We start from the raw sequence: 24,729 nt of genomic DNA, 5'->3' as shown, positions 1-24,729 counted from the left end.
ATCAGTCTGAGACAGGCTGAGAAATGCAAACAGGCCACAGCAGCGTAGAAGTGCTGACAATCTCCTTTAGGAATCTGCTGAGGCAACATGCTACTTCAATAAGCATATGGCTATCTTTGGAGCATAGAATAAACATTTCAGGCACAGATGGGACAGAAATGAGCAACAGCTTTGTGAAGACTTACAAATAGAAAAACAGAAGTCTATATAAGGTAAAATGTAGTATTTTGATCGTACACACTAATTCAGAAAAGCAGCTAAACGCAACAAAAGTTTGTATGGAGGAGGAATTTAAAGTGACATAAAGTACATAGTAGCTCAGCTGTACTCAACATTAACTCGTAATCATCGAGGTTATGTGCACACAGATCACGACTAATAGTCACACTGCTCTTTTCAGACCCATAATAATGCCAGCCTAATGTGAAACAACAGGAGAAAAAAGTTCAGCAGCCTTCAGATCAGATCCTCTAATAGGTAAAAATAACAAATTACATAAGCGAGCTCGAGCATAAAAGAAGCAGCACCGCTGTTATAACCACTGCAATTATCTTATCATGACTTAGGAAATTTCACACTCCAACAGCGGGCTCTTCAGGTTTTTCATGACCTTTCTTTTCTCTCTCTTCAATTAGGTTGTTTTTCCAAGACATTTTTGAAATGTGGATATTAACGGACACGGTTAGGGCGTGCAGTGACCCAGAGTTTGTAACATTAGTGGAGATTATGCCAAAACCTAATCAAGCATATGGAAAAAGCTGGTAAAGCGTTAACTGATTTTTTTCTTGAGAAGCTGCCATTAAACTTGAGAAACTCATTTTGTCGGTCACTTTGGCATCGCTCCTTTAGTCAAAACACATCAACACTGGGTATTTGTTCACTGAACTAAAACAACAGGGCAGTGCCAAATGTTAGAAATGAGTAATACTGTTAAAAGAAACGTCAGGGAAACAGATTGTGTGCGTTTACGGTTTAAAGGAGACCTTTTGTGGCCACAATCAGATCATTAGTTTTATTCTTAGACTCTACTACAGGCTTTGTACGATTTACAGTTCAAAATAATCTGTATCTATCTTATACTGGGCCTCGGTGCAGACCTTGAGTTCATCCTCTGTCTGAAACATTTAAGCTTCTCGTTTAAGCAAACTGTCTTCTGATTGGCTGCCCCTGGTAAGCAGGAGGTTTGAATAGCAGGAGTGTGGGGCTGCTGTTATCTATGACCTCATACAAATCCAAGAGTATAAAAACATTTCACTCGCTGGGCCCACGTCCCCGTTTGAGGTTTGACAGCGTTTTAGTAGATAAAGGTGAATGCTTGGACATGAATTGAGCTGCGGTTTGGGGAAGGCCTCGAAGAGGACTGGCGGCGGCTCCTGGGCCTGTCAGATTCCCATGTACTAAATAGAAGAAGTTCAAGAATTAAAAAGGGGAAGCAGGGTGGGGCATGTAAATGAGAACGAACAGCTTGTAGAACTGGGGGAACATATATAGATGAGAACCAGGAGCGTGCTTGGAGGCGTGGACCTGCTCCTGAAATTCAGATACTTTATCTCCAATCTGAAGCCTGAGCTTTAGGATTAACACATAACTGGAAACTTTGGTTATCTCGTATAAGATGTATGATGAGCTTCTGCCGATTGAACATCTATAAATAGATTCATCTGAAAATATATGTATGACAGAAAATAGGTAGAAATGCATTAGGGCCACTCAAATGTAAGTAATATTATCTTTTTCTTGATGATTGTGTGTCAGTTTTTCTGAAAATAGCTACTTGAAAGTATCTGGTAAATAAAAATTGGTGTGCAATTTTGAAAAATTTAAATTTACTGTCAATTTTTTGGGGTTAGTTGAAAACAAACCCCAAAAAAGTATAAAAACCATTAGCAGAATGGTAAGAAATAACCAGTGTGATGCTATGTGTTGGAGAGAGATACATTAAGTGGAAAAGAGAACTTAAATTCAGGGACTGGTCCAAGTAGAGGGTGTAATGAAAACTGAATGCTAGTTTTTTAATGGTTAGTTCTGACTCTAGACACAGTGAGGTAAACCACTATCTGGCGATGCTGTCAGAAAAAGAAACATAAACAGAAATGAGCGCGGCAAGAAGCCGAGCTTTTGTGACATCTCGCTGTCCCCACCTCTTTGTAGGCAAAGACGATCCTACCAGTCTTGTGCAATGTGGCCTGGAAGGTGAAACTTCCCAGGCTGTAGTTGTCCTGCAGGTGGACGTGGTCCCACTGCACAACCAGAGCAGTTCCTTAAAGGAGAAAGAAGAGAGAAAAGAAAGAGTGAAAAATTTTCACAGCTTTTGCTAAACAGTATCGGCTAGATTAAAGTAGAACACAGTACCAGTGAATGTAACTGTCTGCATATAGCATGTACTTGTTTTACTCTGTTGCTTTCTCAGATCTAGCGTGAAATGAACTGCTGACTGAGCAAAGACTGAGAATAGAAAAGACATCATTGCAACATCGGTTTGTGTAAAGAGATATGAGTTTGAGGCATTTTTTCCTGGAATCATTTCCCCCCCGGGGTTTCTGTGAGGTGACTGACACTGAAGCGGTGATGTTGAAAAGCTTCGCTGGAGAAAAAAGAAATGGCAATGATACTGAAGCTTTTGACAGAACCAAATGAAGGCGTGCCCGTTACTGTCGGGCAGTTTTCACCAGAATGAGAGTTTTTCATAAAGGACTCTTTCCTAAAGTTACAGAATGAGAGCTGCCAACTGAAAAGGCTCAGAGCAATCGCCAACGTGTAGTAGTACTGAAAAATGAGATGGAAGCAGTGAAGTAGCAACGACAGGACTACTGAACTGATCCAGGTGCAGCTTTTAATGTATAAACACTGGTGAACATCATTGACACCTCTACCAGGTAAACAGAATGCATAGCGTTTGAATAAATGCATAAACAAGGGAACATATATTACACTATAACTTAATTCTGTAACTTCAAATCTTACAAAAGCTGCCAGACAGGACAAGCTTCTTTCCTTCCCACTGTCAACAAAGTGCTGGTTCATAGGGGGTCACCTGACTGGTGGGGTTTTCTCTGTATCAGTGTAGGGTCTTTACCTTACAGTATGAAGCGCCGTGAGACAATTGAATTGAAGTGAACTGAAGTTCATTACCAGGAGCCACCACCATGATGCATAGGTTTCATTCGGGGAAGTACTAAATTAGCACCAGACTCACAGCTCTGCCCTCCAGAGAGCCAGCCTCGCATTACTTTTAACGCTATTTTAATTTACTGTGGACTTTGGAGAACCCGCTGATGTGGAAGCCATTCGTCCCCTCAGAGTTAGTCATTTGGCTTGATGCCAGGGCAATAAAGGTTTGTTAATGCGACCAATCAATTTTTCCGTCACACAGACAGAGCAAGTCCATCCAAAGTAAAGGCGAGCTTTAGCTTCCCTGCTGGCAGTTTGGAGAGCAGCGGTGACTGGTCGGAAAGGAAACCCCATCATAAATTACATGTGTTTTACTGCACGGCCTCTGGCACTGGACATGGATGCGTCTTGTGTTAAAGGAAGGGGAGGGGGGTTAGACAACAACATGTGACTAATATTTTAACAACCTCGAGGAGAAAGGCATTGAATATACAGTAAGAAGCCAGTGCACTAAATTGCTATTAACTTTTGGCACAGCGGGATTACTCAGTCAGTACGAGTTACGCTTAATATAAGTCTGCTTAAAATGCATTGAGTTCAGGAGGGGAGGCTGACGTGCTATCTGGGGCTGCCTTTCTAAAAATACAGAGTGGGTGAGGAGGTGTGGAGGGAGTACACACTGGCCTTGTTTCCATTTTCAGTTACAAGTTTAACCCGCTGTATGAACAAAGAAGCAAAAAAAAGAAACAAATCCAGCCTGTAACACCAGAACGATTAGGTCATTTTTTGGCTTAGGGAAAAAAAATGAATACATCTGAGGAGTGATGGACAGATGTTCAACAGATGTTGTCAGGAATGCAATGGCAGATTAACAAGACAGTCAAGATGACAGAATTACTGAAGGTAAACATGTGAAGAAGCAATTTCCAGATTCTACTATCCAGTTAAAAACATTTTATATGCACTTTTGTTTACATAAAGCAACGTAAACTGGCCATATCACAAATTTGATGCAATCTGCCTTAGTTTGCTACAAGTACGAGTAACCCTGACTCCAGCTCAGATGGAAGCCATGCCGCAGAGAAGCGTCTTGGTATCTGATAAAACCAAAAAACCTTGATGAAGATCTCCACTTAAGCAGTTTATCTAGACTGTAATACACTCTTTAGCTTATCCAGTGAGATAATATCAATAAAGACTTCTCCAGGCGACGTCACTCAGGGCCACTTCATTATCCATATGTTGATGCTCTCTCAGCTACAGCTCACCGAGTGTTTGCCTCATCTGTCTGTCAGCGTATTGATGAGAAAACCCACGTGGACTCTTCTATAACAGCGAGTGTAGTCTGACGTGCTTCCCGGAGCGTTACAGCATTGCAACACTCACATTTGCTGGATTTAGGATGTTTTGAATGGACAAAGACGTTAATCTGATCAATAAGAGGAAATGCTACGGGACTGCACTAATTGTGAGTGACAGATGTGTGTATTCTTGGACATGTTGCTATTCTAGATATACTTTTTCAAGACTGGACAGCCATATCATCCACCTGAAACATGAGAAGTGTAAGGGAGTCATTCAGGATTAGACTATTAAAAAAACAGCAACAGGAATCTAAAATATTTAACAATATATGTCAGGGTGGTGCATTTGGTGACTCTGACTCCTGGGTTGGTACTATTGTTCCTTTTTTTAATAAAAAATTAAATAATTGAACAGCAGCTGACGGTGCTGTGAAGTTAATCACTGAACGGTGGATTAATACGTGCTCGTCTGTTGCATCAATCAGCCTTATTTTTATCACAGTGATGTCATTGTGGTCCCGCCGGACACAAGAGTCAGCTGAGGTGCAGAAACATTAAACTCCTCTGTAAATAAACTTCAGCTCTTCAGTTTCACAGTCCTATCACATGCGTTCTTTATTTAGCAGATTTCATTTAACAACATCAAGTGAAAGTTGTGAAAATTGAACATTTGACAGCAAAGGTTTCACACACCCTCCACAGTCTAGTTTGTGTGGAACAAACAATATGGTTCTGTGGCGAACGCCTCATCAAGCAGCTTCGAAACTTGTTTTTATCATTTTTTAATGGAGGCACTGCCTTCTCCACAGCACGACAGACCGTGCAGTTCTTATGTTGTATTGGCAGGACATTGACTGATGGACGCAGCGCTGAGAAGCAGGCAGGCTGAGAATCGATTGGCTGCCAGTTTGGTTAAAGTCTGATGAGCTCCACTGCAGAAGGTCACACAGTTGGTCAGTCACACTGCTGCACATGGATCACAGAGCAGTGACAGACAGGACAGATAACAACCATCACAGATAGCAAAGAAAAGATACGGAGAGTGAGGAAGGGCGATGTTTTAGTTTAAAGGCAGTAAGCAGAATTTAAGGAGGTCTTAAGAAGATCTTGGAGGATTCTGTGAAACACTGTTAGCCATAAAATCTATTCTTTAACTTTAAGATTACCTGGCTTTATATAATAAATACTTTTTTTGGAAGCAGACATAAATACATATTGCAGTGTTGTAAGCAATTTGTATTTTGATATATACAATGCAATAAAATTTCTTGAGGGATAAAACAACAGTAATATATTTCTGGGTCATTTTCATCAAATGAAAGCCTTGATAAATCAAGGTACTTTTTATATATGAGCAAAACTCTTACACAGGCTATAGAGAAACTATAAAGTCTCGTGTTAAAATGCCCAACCTTATAGTAGAAATAACCACGTTTACAGTATAATATATAGTTTTAGTGTCTGAAGCTAATTCTGTGTTCATAATATATGCATGGGGATTAATTTCAAAATAGCTCATGCCTTTGACTTTTCTGCATGTACGGCTAGCTAGCTTGGTTAGCGAGGGTGCTACTCGCTAACCAAGCTAGCTAGCCAGTGCTAGCTTATGCTGATAACTCATTAGTTATACTTTCTTGTCTAGATGTGGTGATGCTTTTAAAAAAAACAAACAAACAAACAAAAATAAAACAAAAGAAAGAAAATAAAAAATGAGATGAGGCCACTTTAAAAAAGTAGACCATGAGTTTTGTTTAGTTGGATGTCAATTAAACGAAACCCATGGGCTAATATTCGCCTACAATATTAACCACCCTGATATTGTAAGGTAAAGACCAACCATATTAGAAGGAGAACCTTAGCAACAACACCACCCTCTGTTAACAAGCACGTGACGACATTGGTAACCAGCTGAATCGAGACAGAACAGACAAAGAGACAACATGTCTGTGTTGGAGACAAGTTATGCTCACTCGCTCAGAATGACTCAGATTAATTGCAATGTGTTGGCAACTCATAAACTGGTTTGCAGTTATTTACAAATTTTCACAAATCTCTCTGAGAGTGATTGCAGTCAGTCTAAATTGGACTTCAGTTGTCTGTTGACAGGTTGCCTCCCACTCTGTGTACCTGTGATCACCTTCCCATCAAAAGTGGTTATCAAGGTGTAGAAGATGTTGCAAACTCAACCTCAGGGTGACCAATACCAAAACATCAGTGCAATCAATGGGCAATAACAGAATTTTACTTCCTTTTTCTCAGCAGCAAAATGAACCACAGATTTGGCTGCAGGAAACTTAAAGCAAACCCGCTGTTTCTTCACAAATTAGCGCACTGAAATGCTTTTTTGTGCCTCATTTATTTTGTAGTGCACGGGAAGGAGTACACAACTGTTACACAATCATGCAGAACTAAGATGCTAGTGCTGTTACCGTTGTCAGAGTAGATGACGGTAGAGTTTCTGGAGAGACTTGGGTCAAAGTTAGCCATTAGCGGAGCAATGTACTGTGTAGCTGTTAGCATCCGGTGGACCACGTCACCAGTGTAGATGAACCCTGAAGGAGAAAAAGGACAGAAGACCACATATTACTCTTTGTTGAACTCTAAATTCAAATTTTGACTTCTAATTTAACACTTAAATTATGACTACGTGAAGTGTCACTTATAATGCAGATATCCTTCTTGTCTCCCCCATTTCTACCTTTCCTCCCTTAATAAAGCTGTAATCTGATACACTGTCTACCCAGGAGACAACATCGCTGCCCTTCACTCCACAGTTAACAGCTTCTCATTAACAGACAACCATCTCCTGTCTCAGTCTACGGGCTTGCGCTCTAGGTACCTTCACCAAGGAATAGCGATTAATTAGCCCTAATATCTTTTATCAAAAAAACAGAAGGGCAAATCAGAATGACTTTAAGGGAGGATGTGCTCCTGTTCCTCCACTGCTGCACTTTCTCCTCTCTTGTCATTATCAATCATGAATGCTAATGAAGAGTCGATGACAATGAAAAAGGGGTTTTGTTAACTTTTCCTCAACAAGGCACAAATAGATTGCTCTATAGAGGGAAAGACGGGGAGACAGAGACGTGCCCAGGCAACACAAACTAGAGCTGGATCATTCAACAGCCCATAAACGTGGTTATTAATGGACTCCAGGAAAAGGGGGAAAACACTCACTATTCATCACAAGGGAGCAGTCTTTGCATAAAGAATTTGCACTTATGACAACAGAATCAAACTTCATCTTAATTTCCCTGCTGACAACAATGTTTAGCAAAGTCAGCTTCTATTTCAAGATTTATTCAAGGTAAAAGCTTTTGTTCTCACTCTGACTTTGCCTGGATTGCAAAAATATAAAAAATAAAGCAATAAAAAGGATCCCACGCACAGCCTTAGATATCATCTTTTACTCATTACAAAAGGAAAACCTGGCATTAGGGTGAAACTGTGTTACAGATCCAAAGTAGTTCACCTTTGAAGAACAGTTTGAAGAATGAATAATAAACGTACAGTGACAGTATCTTCAGATAACTACATGCTTTAAGCAGCTTCTTGTCAAATGATTCTTCTCTTCACTTCAAGGTATTTATATTTTTAAAACCTCATCACTTTTGCCCTGTTAAAGACTGAGAAACTAAATTTTCTGATATTTTTCCGGAGGCTTATTCATCTGTTTACTGAGACCGGGTTACTTTAGGTTAAGATGCTCCAGACATCCTTCTCACAAGCAACATTTACAAAGTCCTCCAAAGGGATCCTGACGTCTAACTGAGTAAAGTGAAATATTTACTCAGCAGCTGGAGCAGCACTTTATTAGTACTGTAACACCATATTAATGCCAATTATGACCTCTATTTCCTCTCAGAACTTCAGTTCTTCCCAATTCCCCAAGATGTTGGAAATAAGATTTGAGATTATGATTTACGCTGGCATCGTTGTGTTTCATAATTGCTGCTGATTTGTTAGCTCCACATTCATGTTGCGTATCTCCCATTCAGTAACATCCCAAAGGTGTTGAGTTGGATGCAGATCTGAGGAGACAGAGCCAGTCTGACAGTCTGTAGCATTCATTTGATGATTTTACACACACGCATTTCATTAGATACACCCTTTAAACCACAAATTTTTAGTCACACAATCACGTTTTAACAACTCTATGCATTTAAGTATGCAGGCACGACGACATGCATAATTTCAAACCGAGTGGGAGATTGGGGAATAAAGGTAATTTAAGTGACTTTGAACGTGGCATGGTTGTTGGTGCCATGTGTTTCAGAAACTGCTAACCTGTTGGGATTTTCCAAATTGTCTGAAAAGACAGAAAATATCCAGTGAGCAGCAGTTCTTTAGGTGACAATGCCTTGTTTATGTCAACGATCAGGGCAGAATGGCCAGACTGCAGAAGAGCATCTCTAAACAAGGGCCACAGCAGAGGACCACACCAGGTGCCACTTCTGTCAGCTAAGACCAGAATATAGAGGCTACAATTTGCAAGGGCTCACCAAAAGTAGAAAAATGTTTTCTGGTCTGATGAGTCTCTATTTCTGCTGCAAAATTCAGATGCTACGATCAGAATTGGTGTAAACAGTATGAAAATGTGGCTCCATCCAACCTTGTGTCAATGTTTCAGGCAACTAGGGGTGTAATGGTGGGGGCGTATTTTTTTTGGCACATTTAGGTCCCTTAATGCCAACCAGTGTAGTTTAAACACTCAACCACTTTATGACTGCAGTGTACCATCTTTTGACGGCTGCTTCCAGCAGGATAGCGTGCCAAACCTCAAATGATCTCAAACTGGATTTTTGGACATGACAATGAGAAGTACTCAAATGGCTTCTACTGTCACCAGATCTCCATCTATCCGAGCATCTTTGGGGTGTGGTGGAATTGAAGAGTCACGTCATGAATGTAGACAACAAATCTACAGTAAATTGTTGAATGTGTCCCAAGAACAATATATAAAAGTATGAAGCCAGCATGTTATTAACTTTGCACAAACACTGGAAACAGGCAGTCTGTGTAAATTATTTAATTAATGAAAGCAGCGAAGAGAAGCAATGCCTCAAGACATGGCATAATACTGTGACAGGCCAACAGGTTTCATATCACAGTCAGTTGCTATTTTCAAAGCAACTTTGGTGTTCAAAGTATTTAAGCAACAGTACATTGACACAAAGTCACTGCTTTTCAAGCTAGATAGCTGTGTCCTGATTGTACATATACATAAGTCTACTGGAGATGAAGATGGAAGTGTTAAACAGTCAAAACTAGACATTTACATTTACATACAGCCATGTCTATCTTTAAAAAAAATCTAAATCTAAATCAGAAATCTTAACATAACCCTAACACCTTAAATCACATGCTGTACATGAAAACATCTGGTCCTCACTTGATTTTAGGACAGCCGGTCTTTTAGTTATGCGGTGCTTCACAGTAAAATCACTCAACAGGTCAGAATAAGAATTTATTCTCTTTCTTTTTGTCTCAGGTTCAAGAGATATACTGTATATAAAGTGGCTACCTAAAGCATATAGGCATAAAAAACTCTGCTGAGAAACATTTTTTTGGGAAAAATGTCATTGAGGCCAGGTTATAAAACCTCATTTCATGTCACCGTATGTCTGATACGGTGGGCGTGCTATAAAACACATCTATCACTGTGGAAATCACAGGCAGAGCATACCATGAGGGGAATCAATCTTTCCCCAAAGATCTCCATGCTCAGAATTTCCTCCATATAAAGTGCTGTCAGCACTGAAAGCAGGAGACAAGAAATATGGATCTGACTATATTTCTTGTGTAAAGTCTTGAATGCAGAGTGAACTAAGAGTGAATAAAGCAGTCCTTTTGGCTCACTGAAGGACTGCTTATATATGTATATATAAATTCCCCTCTTACCCCTGCGGGCGGTCTTTATCCTTCAAGCTTGGATCCTCTACCAGAGGCCTGGGAGCTTAAGGGTCCTGCACTGTTTTTTGCAATTCCTAGAGCTACGCTATTCTGGACAGAGATCTCCGATGTTATTCCTGGGATCTGCTGGAGCCGCTCGCCTAGCTGGGGAGTCACTGCAACTGGCGCTCCGATTACCACTGGGACCACTGTTACCTTTACTCTTCACATCTTCTCAAGTTCTTCTCTGAGCCCTTGGTATTTCTCCAGCTTCTTGTGTTCCTTCTTCCTGATGTTGCTCTCATTTGGTATCGTTATCTTCCTCTGCTTGTTCACCACTACTATGTCCGGTTGGTTAGCCATCACCAGTTTCTCTGTCTGTACCTGAAAGTCCCACAGGATCTTAGCTTGGTCTTTCTCGACCACCCTAGGGACCATGTCCCATCTTGACCTCGGGACTTCAAGGCCACACTTGACTTAGATGTTCCTGTATACTATGCCGGCCACTTGGTTATAGCATTCAATGTTTCCCCAGCCTGCAAGCATCTTGCCATCTGCAGTTATGTAATGGATTGCATCTTTACACAGCCTGCACCTGGGATCTTGCCTTGTGTGGTAGACCCTGCCTCTTGTCCTCAGAGCTTGTTTCTGTGCTGCCATGATTAGTGCCTCTGCGCTTTCTTTCAGTCCAGCATTGTCCAGCCACTGGTAGGATTTCTAGACAAGGTGCTTCCTTGTCTTGATGTCAATGGCTTCTATCTCCTTCTTTGGCCAGCTTATTATCCCAGCATGGTATCTGATCACTGGCAGGGCACAGGTGTTGATTACCCTGATCTTGGTTTTTCCATTCAGCTCACTCCTCAGGACTTGCCTTACCCTCTGCAGGTATTTGGTGGTTGCAACTTTCCTGGTGGCTTCTTTGTGGTTCCCATTTGCCTGTGGGATTCCCAAGGCACTTGTGCCCCACTCATGTATTGAGCCTTATGTCTTGTCATCCTAGCTGCTATGATGCCTGACAGGTAGGTACTTCAGAGGGTATTTCCTTGAAGTTTGATGCCAGGGACAATTTTAAAGAAGTATTTCATTAGGATAAGAAAGGATACAAGTTGTGCTTGAGAAAAGAAGCAGTATGAAAAACAACTAGCTGAATACTTCAAGCAATTCAGTTCAGTCCTCTAGAAGTAGAAATGGCATGGGATTTGTGACTGTTTCACATTGTGTAGCCAAATAATCATTAGACTTAATAATTTAACTCAATAATTTGAATCTTTTAATATAAAACTATAGAAGGGACAAGGGCATTAGCCACATATGCAACATATGCAAGGGCACCATTATTGCTGAGGAAGTCAGACAAAGGAACTGAACAGTGAGTCTGCAAAATTTTCAAAATAAAAGACACTGCAGAGGAGTGAACAAATCTGCATTACAGAAACAAACCTGACACCCATCATTCTACCTAAGCCTGTGCTTGTAGCTCACCTTCTGCCTCTGGCCTCCACTTTCAACCCTTAAAAGCTAAAGAAATAAAGAAATAAAAAATACCCAACCAAATACACACTTCTCTGAAAACATAAAGCCCAGGGTTGAAATGTTTTATTTCTTAGCCTTGATGCCTTTTCTTTCTACCACCAGCAACCCCCTGAATACATAATCCCACTTATTTGACAGTCTAAAGAAAATCAGACAGCCTCTCAATACACTAAAGAGGTGAGAGCTGCGGGGCGCTCAATAGAGAGGCAATTCATTCATTATGGCCGTCACTTACAGCAGTAGGAGACTGGACAGAACAGGAGGCATACATGAGGGAATAACAGAGAAATAGAAGTAATGGAAAGAGGGAGCGTTCAGAAAGGAGGGACAGCGGAAGACACTTCTTTATTTCAGGAGCTGTGTCTGTGTGTGCTGCTGTCCAAAAACTCTGGACTGTATATGTCCAAGAAAAACATGAGCAGGAATTAGCAGTCCCACCAGGTCAAAGCTTCACTTTACTGATGTTGTGTTTAGACAATCTTTGTTCCTTCGTACTGAGCTGTCTTTAATTTACAGGATTTTTCTCTTCATCACAGCTCAGTTGTGAGCCAAGAAGAGGATTCACACAGATATTTGATAAGAAAAAAATTAGGGAGGGAGTGGGTGTCACAGGACAGCTGTGTGGTAGGAAGGCTAAGGATCGAAGGAGACAGTGTAAACTCAAATTTATAAAATAAACAAAGTCCAAAAACTAAACTAAACACTAAAAACTAAATACTGTTAACCACAGAGCCAGGGACACGCAGCACTGGCAGATAACATGACAAAGGGCAAGAAGAGACTCAGACAATTTCTAAACAAGGTACTGAGGCTAAGGGAAACAGGTGGGAGACACTAACACAAAGACGAGACTGAAGGAACAGTATAACATTGCTCTCATATAGTACATTTTTACATAGTGTGGCAGTCTGATGCACAGAGTGATTTTCTTAAAACAACACATAACAGAGCAGTGCTGTTAGTCCAGATCGAGGGGCGACTCTTTCTAATGAAAATCCTGCCATTTGTTGTCTTCCTCATGTCTTCTTCTAATAACATTTCATATGAGCTTTTGTTCCCAAGAGTTTAAGTACCTCATACCTCACGAATGTTATGCATTTGGTACCTTAAATATTAATGACTGCAAAACATGAAAAAAACCAAGCTGATTCATGCAGTTGTCCTGTGTTTCCTGTAAGCCGATGCATGCATTCTTCCTCTAACAAGTGACAGACCAACCACTGAAATCAGTGCACAGCTGGACAACTGTCCACACAGCTGGCAGCGGTCAGATCATATTTCATCACTTATATTCACACTCAGCCTCTCTACTCTGGCTCTCAGCTGACTGCAGTATGTTGTAAGCAGAATTATTCAAATGTGCATGCGTCACTTTTTTCTTTTAGTTTACTTTGAAGAAAAGTAGAAAAGTCTTAATTCTATTATTAATATTTGTATTCATTATTTTTATTCATTGTTAAAGACATTCCTTGAACCTGTTTCCACTATAAATTGACGTCCTTGTGTATTAGTATCTACAGTAATCTGTCTTATTTCATTTTAAAACAGCCACCATTACTTTTCCAGAAAGCTAAAACATCAATGGGAACCTACTCAGTTAATTTCTCACTCTGTACTTTAATGTTGGCTCTCTGTAGTTTAGAATAATCTTTATGTGTATTATACTGGGCCTTTGTCCAGTGCCTCAGTTCACCAGAACTGTCTCTGTTGACACCAACCTCCCTTTAAGCCACCTTTCTTTTGATTGGATGCTCCTCGCTAACAGAATGTGCATGAAGCTTCTGTGCTCACAGCCTGAGCTGTTCAACTGATGTGAACAAAATAGGGATATCTGCTCTCACTGACATCATATAAACCAAATATTACAACAAAAAGTCTAAAACAGGGTGTTTTTACTTGAAGCCTCAGGCTTCTGGCTTACTGGGATATGCTAACCTCATTATTTGAAACTTTGGCCATGTTTAACACGAGAGTCCATCAATGTAGGCAGTTTAAAGAGGAAATGCACCTTAAGTTCTTAGAATAAGGCCTTTTTGATGTTTAAATCTACAGTCACTGTATCAAAAAAGTTGAAAAGTACACTTGGACCTTAGATGTGTATTCAGGATACATGCCAACCCAGTCTTGGTGCCTGGATCATTAATGTGTTTGAGGATTGGCTGCTTTACTGTTTGGAAAGTAATGAAATCCGAATGCAACTCCGCTGCCGTTTTGTCACCCTCTGTTAAGAAATTATCTTTTCCAGCAGAGTTTTTCCGCGTAGGAAGCAAGAAAGAAAAATATCTGCTTAAGTAAAAAGTGTGACCTGCTGACAGAAATGAAGGCAGGCAGCAAAGATGGTAAAGTGGTGAGAGGAGGGCGAGCTGACTGATAGGTCCTGGAGGGATATGAGGAGGGTGTCTCGGAGACAAAGTCCCCGAGGCCTGTGAGAGGCAGATAGCTGCATCCTCCTCCTCTTCTTCGCGGCCTTGTCCCTCCATCTCTGTCTGGAGAAATGCAAATTCCTGTTATCTCTTCCGGGCTAGTAGCGCCTCTGCCCATCCGTTCCTCCTCACCATCATCCAGAACGTCTCTAAAGCCTGCTGAACTTTCCCCAGCGATCGAGGATCAAGTGGGGACACGAGACAGTGACGAGAATGAAGATAAGAGACACAACAGATTATTTCTTTATTATTCCACCGACAGTTAAACGCTGCACAACATCTCTGAAATAGTTGAGTAAGTGCAGGGCTTTAGTCTTTGATGTGATAATAGACGGTTGGGGTGTGGCGGTTTCGCCATCAAGACTCAAGTGGAAAATTGCTTTGCACACTCTGGCAAACACGTCTGCTGCGTCATGTGTCTCGCCCCCAGATACACATCCTCTGATACCCCAACCTCTTTATCCACGTCTATCAGGGTGCGCTGGGCCACTCGGCAGAACGACTCCTGTCTCCTGTCCAAACCCACTGGTCTGGTTTCTCCTCCAGTTAAGTCTGGTGTGCAGAGTGTTGGGAGTGGTTTGTTGTTTTATCCCCTACTCTAGCAGACTATCCCACGGAGGTAAGAGCTGTAAATGTCTTGTATCAGGCTGCCTGCTTGGCTGGAAGATTGTTGTTGGTGGTTTTGTACTGTGGTTTGTGCCAGACAAGGTTTTTAAACCCTGAATCTCCCTGATTTAGTTTCCAAGAAGCATCTTTTGCAGAAATAACTCATTGTTTGGTCCCCTTTTCTGTATTTAGGGGGGAGATCTCTTTGAACAGTAGCCACACCACACCCACAGGTTCACCAAGTACTAGAAACACATTCAGACATGAACACATGTATGCACACAGACTGTGGTTTTCTTCCCCATTTCATAAATGCCTCTGTACTCCAGACTCATTTCATAAATCTCACCACATTCCCTGCTAAACCCCACAGCAATAAAAATCTGTCTGTGTACAGTATAATATACCAAGCACATGCAGTATATCCAATAATAACACTAATAAATACGACTGAGAACAGAGGGCAAAAGCAGTGTTCACTTACCACCGGTCGCCACTGTGATTTCACGCAGGTAATGTCCGTAAAAAGGAAAATCGAAGGACAGATTAACTCTCTGTGAAAAAACAAAAAACAGACAGATGACCTCAGTTGGGACCATAGAGCTAAGACAGGATCCAAGAAAAAGCTGTTTTGATCTTAAAAAAACAAAGAGGATTTAGATCAGAAGGAAAATGTGAAAAACAAATACCAAAGTGCCCGGTGTGTTACATCTGCTCTACTTTACAGGGTAATCTTTATGAGAAGAAAGAAGTCCTACAAACTAAAAAAGACAAACACTGAACTCAAAGTTTTGCTGAAAAAAAAATGTTTATGTCACAGCTGAAATATACAATGTGAAGCAATGACAGTACTTTCTTAAACACTCATGGAGAAATACTTATATACACTTTATCTCTGCATGTAACTATTTACATGTTTTTTACCTAGGAAACCAAGAAGTCTTGAGCCACCCCTTAGTTCATTATATTCTGCTTTCAAAGATCCAGATCTTCTTCTGAATTTATAAATTACGATGAGCAAAGGTTGTTTCACTAAAATACAAATGCTTCCCACTTCTTTAGTTGAATCTGTCAAAAAATGCCAAATATAATATACAGTTTGGCCCCTTGTGAATAAGGCAGTGGACAAAAGTAGGGTTTACTGTTCTTCCATGTATGTTTGTACATGCTTCAATAAATCAGTGCAACTATTCCCCATTTTCCTAGCAAAATATAGAGAAATGAGGATATGGCTCAGGACTTACAAGTCAGCACTGTGACTCCCAAAGTCAGAAATATGAAATATGTCTTTACATAGTTTTACATACCCTCTGAACTGACCCATACATAAAATGATATTTAGTAGCATTCCTGCCTAAAAGAAACTCTTAAATAGCTGCACGAGGATGAAAGTAACATGACTTTTGAATGGGCAGGAAAATATCTTTTTGGTTAAAACCCAAGACACATATTACCGGTAGAAATCTCAACTCTCTCGATCAGTGTTTCCCAACCACTGTGCCACGGCGCATAGGTGTGCCATGAGAAATGATCAGGTGTGATTAGTACTCTAAGCGATCAGCCTGAGTAACGGGCAGAACAATTACATTCTCTTCCACTAGAGGGCAGTACAACTACCTGCTCTAATTAAATAGGTTGCCAACTGTGAGCCGATCCAGCGCATGATAGCAATAGATACATATTTGAAAAGAGAAAGTTGTCAATCTGACCTGGGTCCTGGAGATGAAGGCCCTAGCACGAGTAGTGGTTACAAGAAAGCATAAAAGCTATACTGGGGTCAAATCGAACCAATTCTGCTATACCTGGTGCGCGGGGAAAAATGATCAATTTGCTTTTTGTGACATTTTTGTTTGGTGATGTGCCGTGTGGTCTTTCAAATATAAAATATGTGCCGTGGCTCCTAAAGGTTGGGAAACACTGCTCTAGCATACTAGTAGGAATAATTGCATGACTAATGTGCACACGTCACCTCTCAGTGAGGTGCAATTTGGCACCTTGAAAATCTAGAGCACGGTACACCTGATGATTTCTCACGACACATGTATGTGCCGCTGCCCATGGAAACACTGTGCTGGAGTTGGTAGTAACAGTTAGCAGAAAATAGTCTATCCGGTCACTTCGTAGCGGAGGAAAGTCATGCTTTAAGTTTAACAGCTAACAATAGCTTTCCTGTGTGCTTCATCCAGACTAATTAGCTATTTCTTTTCACACTAACTCACCATACTAAGATCTTCTAAATGGTAAAATTTGACCAGCCAAAAATCATCAACATCACTGTTACCAATGTATGTTTCATGCTAACGTTAGCATTTAGCTCAAAGCATTATCCAGCGTACCCTCATAGAGCTGCTAGCATGGCTGTAGATTCTTGAGGTCTATCATTTCTCACGGGAAATATTTAAACAACAATCTTTTACACAGAGATGGGCTCATATTGTATTTATAAATATTTTCAAATGAAGGGACACATAATAAAATTATCTTTAAGAGACTACAGGGTAGCCAAAAAATGTACCCAATAAATTATAGTTTACATTCATTGTTTTATCCCTTGGGTTCAAATTATTCCAGACACTGCCAGTAAGTGTTACGGTACGGAGCCCCGCAGGGGACATGGGAGAAAAAAAAATTAAGACGGACTTTTGCGAGATCTCGCAAAAGTTTTAGCCGCATTCTTCGGACGCCGGCTTGAAGCCGACCGGGAGGTCGAGGCACGATGTGCCGGGAAAGCGGTGTTCCTCCCGGCTGTAGTAGGTCTCGACCTCCCATTAGCTCGAAGCTAACGGGAAGAATGCGGCTAAAACTTTTGCGAGAGCTCGCAAAAGTTTTGCGAGATCCCGAGTTTGTTTTGCGAGAGCTCGCAAAACTTTTGCGAGATCCCGAGTTAGTTTTGCGAGATCTCGCAAAAGTCCGTCTTAATTTTTTTTTCCTCCCATGTCCCCTCCGGGGCTCCGTATTACAGAGATGGACAGTCCACAGTGAACATGCTGATATTATGCATGGTCCTAGAGATTGTGCCAGAGGGAGTAATCCTGTGGCAAACCACGACGAATCTTGAAGACCATAGAGATAATCCAGAGCTTAACTTTTCTGCACTCCGGTGATGAAGCTAACCTCTGTGACTGCATTTTGTTTTACAACTTTATTAGCCAATTTCTTTGAGTAATAGCTGGCAGCCGGCACAGTTTGGAAGGAAGATCTCTGAGTATGTGCAGGACTTTAACTGTCTTCATTATAAAGTCTATTTGTTTAAAACATTAGTCTGCTGAGGTTGTGCCGCAGATCTGTTCAGCACAGATGGTTTCCACTGCTTCTTTCACTCCAATATGAAATCAAATTATTCAGCTGAGAATTCCAGTGTCTCCTTTTGACTCCAGATTCCTCAGTTGACCGCTGAATTAGGAATTCACTTCGTAAAACAAAGTCAGAGAACCTTTCCTCGATGCTGTTTACAAGAACGCCTCGCTTCTTAGCCGGGACGTTCAGTGGCTAAAATGAATAGCTTGCCTCAGAGTGGATAGCTCAATCCATCACCACCCAGCTGAAGGTAAAGGAGCAGAATTCACAATGTGGGCCTCTATTCTGTATCCTTGCCAGCTATTGCTCACCCTGGGCAGTTTTTCTTTCTCTCTCTCTTTCTTTTACTGCAATTCTGCTTTGTTTCTCAGTCAGTCTGCTGCTGCCTTGTGTGACTCCATCAGTATGCAGCTTGCATGCATCACCTGCTTGTGCTGAGGTGGAGGGAGGGGAGCTTTCTATTTTTTTCACTGCAGGGATTCTTTTAATGGTAAAAATGCAAGAAGAATTACTTGCTGTTTTTAGCCTTAAAAACAACCGTCGTCCTTCCAGTAATTTGTGTGTAGTGATAAGAAAATAACTGTTTTCAGAGGGGTTATTGTCACGATCCTCCTCATTTACAGTGACAAATTGTACACTTTAAGTCAGCTTCATATGTTATGTCTACTTCGCTGGATGTCCCAAATCTACAATCTGGTTCATTCTTAAAAAGGGTCAACTAAAGTGCGTGGTGAATTATTCATAACATCTAAGCAAGTATCCCCTTCATGAATGGAAATACAGAGGGTTTATGACAAGGTTACAGTCAAGAACGGGAAGGACAGATTAGACTTTGGCAGAGTCTGCACAGTTTTGGAAAAAACTTATTTTGACAGATGAAACCAAGATTAGCTTGAACCAGAATGATAGAAAGACAAAAGGATGAAGGAGAGAAACAGCTCAAAGGATGAATTATGGCATAGGCATGTATGGCTGCCAGTGGAACTGGGCCACTAGTGTTTATTGATGATGTGCCTGCTGATAGAAGTAGCAGGATGAATTGTGAAGTGTACAGGGCTATGCTCTCTGCTCAGACTCAGCCAAATGCTGCAAAGCTGACCAGACAGAGCTTTACAATGTAAATGGATAATGACCAATAGCATACCACAAAAGCAACCCAAGAGTTTTCAAAGCAAAGAAATGGGGCATTTTTCAATGTCCAAGTCAGTCACCTGATCTCAATCTAATAAAACATGCTTTTCAGTCATTAAATATAAAAATATACAAAAAAGGAACCACAAACTTCTGTTGTACAGTGGCAGAAATACAAAAGTTGTGCCTTTGTCCAACTAAACACAGAAAGACTGTTAGTCTTATTATGTCCTAGCAATCTTTACTGTGTCAAATGTAAAATGTCTTAAAATTGGATAATAATTGTGGTTCCACAGTAACAAAGATATTGTAGTGAGCAGCAGTTGTAGATGGAGCAACAGGTCCATTTCTGGAAAAAACACCAACATCTGTGAACCGAGCTAAAGCAGATCAAAGCACCTGTACACAGAATTCAACATAAGTAAGGTTCAGATGTAAACATATTTCCTTTAAAATGCTCAGATTCATTTTCAGGATAACAAAATTATAGCTCATAATCATTTATCAGAGTGAAAAACACATCTGATGGATAATTTTTGGTATTAAATGTCTTTAAATATGCCAACATCAAGTAAATCTCCTCTCATGATGTGTGTTGACTTACCGCAGCTTGTCTGTGTGTGTTGGACAGAATACCGTGGATCTTCACTTTGTCCTTGTCCATCTGGTCGATATTTACCCACAAGCCCTTGCTCATCGGATCTGAAGGGCCGTACGTTTTTGATGTGTAGTAGTTGTGATCTGTATCCTCCTGAAGAATGAAAGAGAAAATAAGATAATACATCGAGTGAGTCTGAGTCGATCTGTGAAGTTTGCGCCCTTATTATACTGTACAAAGTGTAGAGAATATAAACACATTTAAAAATAGAGATTGTGCAGCTCATTGCAGTCTAATACACAGTTACCACTAAATAAAAATAAAACACGTGCATATGGAAATTCACTGACATCCAGTATTTTTAATTTTGCAGCTAACCAAATTACCCACTAAATTAGATTATAACAGTCCCCGTCCTTTCCTTCAACCTCTTTCCTTTAAAGCGCTCAGCACATGTACTGCTTTTAATGTTTCCTAATAAAATTAAACAACAAAAAAATGCAATCAGCTCCTTTTTCTCTTAAAAAGCCTGCAAAGTCAGGGCTGCCTTTAATAACAGAGCCATCCATGAACTTTTACAAGGCCATACGAGACGGGCTTGTCTGCTTTTACTGTTTCCTGTGCAGAATTAAGAAGAATGTTCGCGTTGTCTGTTTCCCGCAGGGTCTAATGAGGTACCTTGCAGCTGTGTCTTTTTATTTGAAACACTGTTAAAGTTAATGTTTTGCTGGATGTACACTACGTGCGACTGTGATCTGACTAATAGGAGCTCACAGAGCTCTGCAGATGCTCTGATATATGGGCGGTAATATTCAGAGGTTGTCAAAAGGCCATGAGACAAACATTAATTAAAGCACAATCCTTCCCTGTTCAGTTCGTTTTTCTTCAAGGATTCATATTTCCCCTCAGAGAGTTATAATCTAATACCGCTATTCAATATTCAGCCTGCTGTATAAGACAAGGGGAGATAATGTTTCAGGCCTGGCAAAGCCTCTGTGGGACTGATAAATATCTGAATCCCAAATGGAGTTCAGTCATGTAGGTGGTGCTACTTCTGATTAATGTGTACATTTAAACAAACACTGCCACAAGCCTTTCATCACAGATTAACGTGCAGACAGACCATGTCAGGGAAAAAGGCCCCTTCAGGCAGCCTTATTCAGCACATTACTCCCAGAATAGAAAACAAGTCTACTTGTAAAACACACAAATGCAGGGCTGTAAAGTTTCCTGCTAATCAGCACAGGATGATTTCTTGTCTCACGCAGAGAGAGCGAGGGAGATGTAGGCTCCTCAGAGGTGAGAGGGGCCAGCTGGAGAGTTCTTCAAGTAAAGGGGACGGTGGGCAGGGCGCCATCGTCCAGCTGGGTGTAGGTGGATGTGAAGCTGTGGGGGCTTCTCAAGAGAATAACAAACACAGTACAAGGAGCATAAAAAAATGCTCACACAAATAGTTTTGGTGGGAGGTTGAAAGAGGAAGGTCCCGTTTCTTTAAAACATCCACAAAAATGTCCAAGTAAAGTGCAGTACTCAAAATCAGTGTGGGAAAATACAAACATGGTGAGAAATCTGCTCCCACTCTGGTCTCGGTTTTGGATGGCTTTTATGGGAAACTCGAACAAGTAGGTGCTAAGACAAAGAACAAATAACTCTACTCAATTAAATTTCAGTCCAAAAGTTGGTTGAGAAACTGAGATTCAGTTAGGATTCTTTGAGTTTAGCCTTCATCTGTCTTCAAAACAGTAGACAGTGCTTATGGTTAAAGTTACACTGTGTAAAAGAAGACTGCAGCATTCCTTTTCTCCCAGTTCAAGTGTATAAACATAACTAGGGTGGCTGCTACAGGACAAACATCTTTTCGTCAACCAAGAGAGATCAAAAACATTAAGTTTAGACTGTACCCAATAAATGCTGTGGCTGGCCAGCGTGTTTCTACTAATGTCTGAACCAGATCCAGATCTGCCCCAAAGTTTTTCACTATCTGTGGATGGCTGTCAGTCCAGCTATCAATGCTTATTTATTCTGGAAGAAGCGGTAAAACTTTGTGAAATGAGTCTGATACAGGTCAGTGAGCCAGAGAAGCTCACTTTTGACCGTTACCAGCGATACTGAAGTGGATTGTTTAGGATATCCAGAACTGTTGGTACGCACTGCAGTTTCTGCTGCTGTTAGCTACTGTTAGCCTCATTTAGCTGCTGTTAGCGGGTGTTAGTGAAACAGTCTTTGAAATGAACATCTGATGGACTCCCCATGAGAAAATGTAATCAAACTGTTTATCAGAGGGAAAGGAAAGATTTTTAGCATACTAGAACCTAACATTAGCTGGCATAATGTTAGCTTAAAACCAGCTAATGTTGTTGTTTAGCTGGCTCTTGTCAGCTGTGTGGAGGGTTGCAGGACAATAAGTAATTGTGACAATATTGGGAATAATTGAGCATGTATATTAAACATATTCTCGTGTGTTTAAGTGCCTGACTTGAATTCAGCAAATGAGGCTTGAGGTGAAAAGGAAGAGGGTGACATCTGTACTGTATATTCTATGTATTTATTATCTCACTCTTATTGCCTGTTTATGCCCTGTCCTAATGTTCAATGTCATGCTGCTCTGTTGTATCTTAATTGCCCCTTGGGGATAAATAAAGTCTTTCTGATTCTGATCTTATTAAGATGCCTGTGGCATTGTCTTTTTCCTTTGCGTTTTTGCTTTTTTGGTTAAGGGGACCACTTCCTGCTATACCATTAAAGTTTAAAGGAATCTAAAATCAGAAGTAGCAAAATCTCTTCTTACTGCCAGTTTTCCTTTAAGAAACCTTTAAGAAACTTGTGTGTGATAGTAGCTCCTTTGTTGTGGAAAGTTTGCATTGAGTCGGTGGGAGAAGTAGCTTCAGCCGCGGTGAAGCACATGCTGACAGCCAGGATTAAGTGACTGTAATCAAACATATAGTGTCTGGATATGTCTCAGCATAACAGCTATCCAACCGTTCTTTATCATCTTCCTCTTCCTGTCCTCGTCATGCAGAATTCATCTCCAGAGTAAAGGTTGTCAGTGAGCCAAGTCAAAGTAAAGATAGCACCAAAAGTTAAATTCAAACTCTGAGCAAGAATTAGCATCTCATTCAACATTCTGACATGACAAGCTACTCCATTTGAAGCCTGTAAGTGATATAGAAATGAGGCTTCGTTTCATGGTCTCATTTGTGTATGCATATGCACTTACATGTTTAAAAATAGGGCTAAAATGCGGCTTTTTCTTGACTCGACTTGAACAGAAACGTGTGTATTGTCGAGCCATTAGATGATGAGGGCTGGCACTGCGATTGGCAGACCTGCTGGGATTGAGACTGAGCGTGACTTCATCGCCCACCGGATCTCACGCTATGCTTGATTTAAAGGGAAAAAACGCTTTAAATCCATCCTAAACACTTTGCCCTTTGGTCTACCCCACTATACAAACAGCCACATTCATACAAATGTTACACTATCATTCACATATATAACAAAATAAAAAACATCATTATGAAAGCTGCCTGTGTGGCATTAAGTCATGGTGACATTTTGACAAGTCTAAACCTAGAGAAATCCCTTTAAGGTAAAGTAACTGCAGAGTCACTTTCATATGCACGATTGCATTTTGAAACGCACACCAGGACATAAAGACAGCTGACGTCTTTCATAAAGCAAAACCCACAGAGGTTGTTAGACGTTCCACTCACCAGAAAGAAAAACAGTTGAAAAATCACTGGTGACAGTAGAAATCCAAAAATGTGGAGCAGAATATTTTTAATATATTATTAGAAGCTACATGGAAGAGATACCCATCTCTGTTTTCAGCTTAAACTGCGGCGTCCCTGAGCTGACCTCTGTAGTCCAGCTTATTGCACAGTTGAACTCATGAACACCTAGTGCATCATATTTGAGATTTCTTTTTTTAATAGTAATAGTATGAGGAATACCTCGTCTCCTTGATATCATAGAGAGACAAATACACATAGAAACTGGGTGATAGAGCAGTCTGATCTATAAGCTTTTGGCTCTCAGGGGTCTGATTAAACTTTTCCCATGTTTAACATGATCAGTCACTATAGGTACCTGGTAAAGTGTTCATCAATAGAATTACCCAATCAGCCAATCACATAACAGCAGCTCACTGCATTTATGCATGTAGACATGGTTAAGATGACCTGCTTAAGTTCAAACCGAGCATCAGAATGGGGGAAAAAAGAGGATTTCAGTAACTTTGAACATGGGGCGATCGTGGCTCAAGAGTTGGGAGTTCGCCTTGCTGGTTCGAGCCCCGGCTTGGACAGTCTTGGTCGTTGTGTCCAAGACACTTCACCCGTTGCCTACTGGTGGTGGTCAGAGGGCCCGGTGGCGCCAGTGTCCGGCAGCCTCGCCTCTGTCAGTGCGCCCCAGGGTGGCTGTGGCTACAATGTAGCTTGCCATCACCAGTGTGTGATTGTGTGTGTGAATGGGTGAATGAGTGGATGATTGGATGTGTAAAGCACTTTGGGTTCCTTAGGGACTAGTAAAGCGCTATACAAATACAGGCCATTTATGGAATGGTTGTTGGTGTCAGATGGGCTCATCTGAGTATTTTCCAAACTGTTGATTTGCTGGGATTTTCCCACAAAACTATTTAAGAGAATAATTACCAGCTTGCAAAGGAAAGCAGAAGAGCATATCTGAATGTATCAAACCTTGAAGCAGATGGGCCACAGCAGCAGAAGACCACACCGGGTGCCACTCATGTTAGCTAAGAACCGGCGGGTGGTGGTATGGTAGGCGACTTCTTGGCACTCATTCAGCCTCTTAGCACCACAGCTAGGTCCCTTAG

At 41.0% G+C, this 24,729-nt stretch overlaps 1 protein-coding gene across 1 annotated transcript in view; it reads right to left on the bottom strand.

Annotated features, from left to right (window-relative positions):
• Positions 1-24,729, bottom strand: part of plxdc2b (plexin domain containing 2b) — a 108,761-nt gene that overhangs the window by 30,110 nt on the left and 53,922 nt on the right. The window contains exons 3-6 of the mRNA XM_084939492.1: positions 19,902-20,048; positions 15,354-15,423; positions 6,845-6,967; positions 2,142-2,260 (exon numbers count right to left, since the gene is read on the bottom strand). Coding sequence (XP_084795618.1) covers positions 2,142-2,260; positions 6,845-6,967; positions 15,354-15,423; positions 19,902-20,048 — 459 coding nt within the window. The remainder of the gene's footprint in view (positions 1-2,141; positions 2,261-6,844; positions 6,968-15,353; positions 15,424-19,901; positions 20,049-24,729) is intronic.

The sequence above is a fragment of the Perissodus microlepis genome, chromosome 9 (genome assembly GCF_051167445.1).
Source record: "Perissodus microlepis isolate ML-2025 ecotype Zambia chromosome 9, ASM5116744v1, whole genome shotgun sequence".
NCBI classification, from domain to species: domain Eukaryota; kingdom Metazoa; phylum Chordata; class Actinopteri; order Cichliformes; family Cichlidae; genus Perissodus; species Perissodus microlepis.
Note: the sequence above shows the minus strand (reverse complement) of the source record. Positions and strands in the feature narration are given on the sequence as shown.